A 5,889-nucleotide genomic window follows, 5' to 3' on the forward strand; every position below is an offset into this window, starting at 1 on the left:
AAACCTATCAAGAACCAACATTTTCCTTGTGCATATTCCACTTAGCTAGATGATAAAGATATTGAGTGCTTCAAGTGGACCAGCTTTCTTCATTGCACTTACTTGGTGAATTGTTATGAATTGATCCCCATACTCCATTATGGGAGAGACTCCCTTTGGGCATAGCTTCACATATCCATGATCACAATATGGACGAAAATCTTCAAGCATATGATCTCTTTGAGAAGGCTCATCTTGAACTTCCACTTCATTTCTTTTTTCTTGATTATGTTGATAAATTGAAGTTATACATGGGACATAACTCCATCTTCTTCATGGCATAATTATCATAGGCTCAACTCTCTCATGGCCAATATTTGGATCAAAACTTTATTAACACCTTGGGCATCATTTGACCTTCTTTACTTTCTTCTTGTTTCAACCTTGAAGCTAATGAATGATTCAAAGAATGGCCCATGGACAAATCCTACAAATATAAACATTAGTCCATAGGGATTGTCATTAGCTACCAAAACTAGATATGGGGACACCATGCACTTTTAGCTGTTACCCTTCTTGAAAGGGCCCGGATCTATGTAAAACTTGGGTCTTGTTATATCCACTGATCTAACCATACTTATAACAAACATATCACCGAAACATATCATATGCTTGAGAGGTAGTGATATAAATTTCCTTGAACATTTGTGCCATCTGTGGGGTCTTTAGTCACCAAATCAGATCTGAAACTTCGTTTCCACCTAACGAGATGGGCTACTTAGGCTACAAAATTTAGGAGTTATACGATTCCCAACCAAATCCTACATCCGGTACACATGTTTGTCAAAGGAAAATTGCATAAATAAGTGAGCCTAGATCACTTGGATTGGAAAGTGTATATACAACCCAGCCACCTAGGTTCAAGTCCTCATGGATGCAAATTTGGGGTCTTATTATTTCGACAATAAACTGTTGTAGGTCTCCTACTATATTCCTTCCAATAAAAGGAAAACTGCATCAAGCCATGCTTCAACTCAAATGCATACATGGCAACATGTTTGAACCAAAAGTCGTTGATTCCTTCAGTAGTAAATGTGGCAGGAGTTCATCGTATGCGGCCTCAGACGCTAGAGTCGCCATGATGAGTTTCCACGTCAAGGATCTGGGAATTTGGTTTCCTCCAGAAGTCACCGATCGTGAATATTGCATGCATGATGCTAGTACCAACTAATCATGATGCTTAGGAACTAGGCGATGAACAAACTGTCCACCTAGGGCATAAGCTCAAATCTGAACCAAGAAATTTTCTTCCCCAATTAGAAACCATGTCACATTTCACCGACAAAGATGCGTCATGTTCTAATGGTAGTTGTTAGCAATATACATTTACACACTGTAAATTAATGTGTATTCACACAAAATAATCCATATACTTGATGGTAAAACCATTCCCACCCAGGCCACGCCTGTAAGGCGCTTAAGCGTCGCCTAGGCATTAGGGGAATGCCAAGCACTTACGTTTATCACCTTTTCTAACCTCGGGGCATTGTGACATATCTAAACAACTCGATTTCTGGTTAAACCGCAACCCTTAATGGTGGAGATGACAGAATTACCTCCAGAATTAAGGGTCGTGTAGACCGCTCTCGATTATTACATGTGGGTTATGTAGAAAGACATATCTATTGTTGTGCATGATGCAAACTGGACAAGTTCTATAGACCGTATGCAGTATGGTATGCTAGTATATCAAGGCTTAATCGCAAGATCTGATGAGCTTTTGCAGCAGCCAAATTAGCCATTGTTGGATTTGAATTTTGAACCATATTGTGGAGATCAGAAATTAGAGATTGGAGGAGGAAATTGGGATAGGGATGCTAGCACAAAGTAGGAGCATTTGGAAGAGGGTCACTTGGTTCTGTGCTCCTAGATTTGCATCGTTCCATTTGTGAGGGTTTACATAAAGAATGATTAGAAAATGAGTGAGTGAACAACCATCCACTCAAGTCTTTGTAAGTACTCCCTCCGTTTTAAAGAATAAATCGTTCTCGTTTTGCATGTTTTTTTCTTTGATTATAAATTACTCTAAATATACAAAGATTTTTTTAAATATGAATTGAATGATATCAATTACATAAACTGTAATTAAGATTTTGTTGCTCAATTTGTTTGGTCAAAATTTATCTTGAAACACGCGTGCGCTTTATTCATTGGAACGGAGGTAGTAGTAACAATTGATAAGCAAATCTCACAAGCTGCACGAACAAAAATAAAAATCAGCCAAAATAGATTTTCTTGATCTATTAGTGTGATTTTTAGGTTATCTTTTATTGAGGTGACTACTTTTTATTTTTATTTTAACGAGATGTGAGCATATAAAGAGCTGGAAAAGTGCTAATGGGCCACGCCAATTACCGGTTTTTGTATTCAGCTGGGCGTTAGGGATAGCGGGCTTTTAAAATCCGGCCATATTCCAAGCGTAGTGTGGCCGTGGCGTGGTAACTGGGCTTGCTGAAGCGAGTCTATTTTTGTTGTACACCAGGAACAGCTCAATATGCCACGCATCCGCGACGTAGAGAGCCGAACACGAGAAGCAATCTGCAACGACGACCAACACAAGAAAGCGAAAGACCATTGTCGTCCTCGTCGTGTGGGTGTGTGGCTCTCCCTTAACCTCGGGCCGTTTGGCAGCTCCAACGTCCACGCGCAACCATCGTTCTCTACCTTGTCCCAAATTAGCTTGCTCTTATATAATGGCATCCAGCTCCTATTTAATCCAGTTTGTGAGAAATAAAGTAGACCCCTTCCATTGGTCGAGGGGCTCACACCTCGTAAACACTTCCCGTTTCAATTGATCGGGAGGTGTTGATCGTGGTTCGTATACCATGGGCAAAAATACAATAATCGGCGCGTCGACCGTCCTGGTGGTGGCGGTCGTCGCCGCCGTTTGCGTGGTGACCTTCAAGGAGGCCAACAATGAGAAGTCCAACGAGGAGCTGACGACGTCGGTGAAATCGATCAAGTCCTTCTGCCAGCCCGTGGACTACAAGGAAGCCTGCGAGAAGACGCTGCAGGACACGGCCGGGAACGCGTCGAGCACGACGGAGCTGGCCAAGGCCATCTTCAAGGCCACCTCGGAGCGGATCGAGCAGGCGGTGCGCGAGTCCAGCGTGCTGAACGATCTGAAGAACGACCCCCGCACGTCGGGCGCGCTCAAGAACTGCAAGGAGATGCTCCACTACGCCCTCGACGACCTCAAGACCACCTTCGACGAGCTGGGCGGCTTCGAGATGACCAACTTCAAGCGCGCCTTGGACGACCTCAAGACGTGGCTCAGCTCCGCGCTCACGTACCAGGAGACGTGCCTGGACGGCTTCCAGGACACCACCACGCCCGCCGCCGCAAAGATGCGCAAGGCGCTCAACGTCTCGCAGGAGCTCACCGAGAACATCCTGTCGATCGTGGACGAGTTCGGGGACACCATCGCCAACCTTGACATTGACCTCTCCATGTTCAGCCGCCGGCTGCTCGCGAACGACGGCGCGCCCGGGTGGATGTCAGAGACCAAGCGGAGGCTGCTGAAGGTGACTCCCACCGAGCCCGACTTCACGCCCGACGTGACCGTGGCGGCGGACGGCAGCGGAGACTTCAAGACCATCAACGACGCGCTGGCCAAGGTGCCGCTCAAGAGCGCCGAGACGTACGTGATGTACGTCAAGGCCGGCAAGTACAAGGAGTACGTCTCCGTGGCGCGCAACGTGACCAACCTGGTGATGATCGGAGACGGGGCAACCAAGACCATCATCTCCGGGAAGAAGAACTTCATGATGAACATCACCACCAAGGACACGGCCACCATGGAGGCGATCGGCAATGGCTTCTTCATGCGCGGCATCGGCGTGGAGAACACGGCGGGCGCCGAGAACCACCAGGCCGTGGCGCTGAGGGTGCAGAGCGATCAGTCGGCCTTCTTCGAGTGCCAGTTCGACGGGTACCAGGACACGCTGTACACGCACACCAGCCGGCAGTACTACCGCGACTGCACCATCACCGGCACCATCGACTTCATCTTCGGCAACGCGCAGGTGGTGTTCCAGAACTGCCTCATCCAGGTGCGCCGGTGCATGGACAACCAGCAGAACATCATCACGGCGCAGGGGCGCAAGGAGGGGCACTCAGCCGGTGGCACCGTCATCCACAACTGCACCATCGAGCCGCATCCGGAGTTCAAGGACCACACCGACAAGCTCCGCACCTTCCTGGGACGGCCGTGGAAGGAGCACTCCCGGACGCTCTACATCCAGTCCGAGATCGGCGACTTCATCGACCCGGAGGGGTGGCTGCCGTGGCTCGGCGACTTCGGGCTCAACACCTGCTTCTACGCCGAGGTCGACAACCACGGGCCGGGCGCCGACATGAGCAGGCGCGCCACATGGAGGGGCGTCAAGTCCATCAGCTACCAGCAGGCGCAGCAAAAGTACACCGTCGAGAGGTTCATCCAGGGGCAGCTCTGGATCTCCAAGTTCGGCGTGCCATTCATCCCGGGGTTGCTGCCGCAGACGCAGGGCGGCAGGATACACTGAGCCTAGGTGCACGGGCTGGGACGAAGAATGATGCATGGGTTGTGATTCTTGGGAGAAGGTGGAGTCGACGTGGGAGAAGGCTAATTTTACCGATCTATCATCTGTCTACCTGTTATGGCATTCGTGTATTGTACTTGGGACTTTGGGAGTATGTGTTAAATGCTTGTTGATGTAGAATGTTTGTACGTGTACACTGCTCTAATTCGGACATAGGTGCTCACAACTCGAAAACTTGCAAAAAAAAAAAAACCACTACAATTTAATCTTAAAATTTGCTACAACTCGACTAACTCAGCTTTTCTTAAGTCTCAGCTGACATAGAATAGTACACTTCAAGGTGCAAATTGTGATTTTTAAGTGGGCGCATGGAAGACATGCTGGAGAACGAACCTGAATGTCTTGCAATCGTGAAATGGAAACAAATGATAACCCGGGTATGTAGTTTTTATTTTCCGAAAGAGGGAGTGAAGCTTCGGCATCTGCAACCGTCGATATACAGTCTTTTATTGCATTATTCAGAGATCTAGATTCATAAACCTTTACAACTCATGGACCAGAGAGGGTGAAAATAAACACCAGCCAATGAAATAAAAACGAAAAACAAAGCACATAAAAGTCGTCTGGCAAGCCGCCATCCACTAGATATCCCGTGCAACAATTTCCCGATGGCTGCTTCCAAAATCCATATGAGCTTGCCGTGCCTCCGACAGCAGCAGGTAAGACCACACGCCAATCCAACAAGTAGCCATATGAATAACCTGTAAAAAATTGAGTAGTTCCAACTTTATTGAAGATCGTATCATTTCTGTAATTCTACAAAGCCGAATCTAAAGCACAAACGCCTATATAAGTATGAGCTTAAGTTTCCTTTCAACTCCATTGAGCTAATTACTGAACATACTAGTAACATTAGTAAGTGGAGGAATAATAAAAGTAAAATGAACTACTCTCCAATCAGATGAGCAAAGGGACGAACAAAAAAGAGATGGTTAATAGACTTCTCGGAGTCTACAACCATTCCAACTCTGTTTAGCGAGATTATCTTTCGTAATTATAACTTTTTGGCGAAGAAACTACATAAAATTTTTAATCTTTAAAGGTAATTCATTTTCCAGATATATTTGTCAAAAAAGGGGTGACCATTTGTTACTACTTGGGGACTTTGGAGGCCACATACATGGGTCTCGAGGAGGCCCATGTGGCTAGCCTAGGAGGGCCGGTCGTTTCACCACCCGGCACTCCTCCGACACTTCATACGAAATTCCTAAACCCTATTTTTCTCTCACATAATTTTCCGAAACTATTTGTAAAATTCCCAAAACTATAT

The 5,889-nt window shown here is 46.6% G+C and overlaps 1 protein-coding gene across 1 annotated transcript; it reads left to right on the top strand.

Annotated features, from left to right (window-relative positions):
• The first annotated feature begins 2,753 nt into the window (after positions 1-2,753).
• LOC127295715 (probable pectinesterase/pectinesterase inhibitor 21) lies at positions 2,754-4,753 on the top strand. The gene has a single exon (XM_051325703.2). It carries the CDS (start codon positions 2,865-2,867, stop codon positions 4,560-4,562), a length of 1,698 nt encoding a protein of 565 aa, XP_051181663.1. The 5' UTR covers positions 2,754-2,864; the 3' UTR covers positions 4,563-4,753.
• Positions 4,754-5,889: the final 1,136 nt, after the last annotated feature.

The sequence above is a fragment of the Lolium perenne genome, chromosome 4 (assembly GCF_019359855.2).
Source record: "Lolium perenne isolate Kyuss_39 chromosome 4, Kyuss_2.0, whole genome shotgun sequence".
NCBI lineage: Eukaryota > Viridiplantae > Streptophyta > Magnoliopsida > Poales > Poaceae > Lolium > Lolium perenne.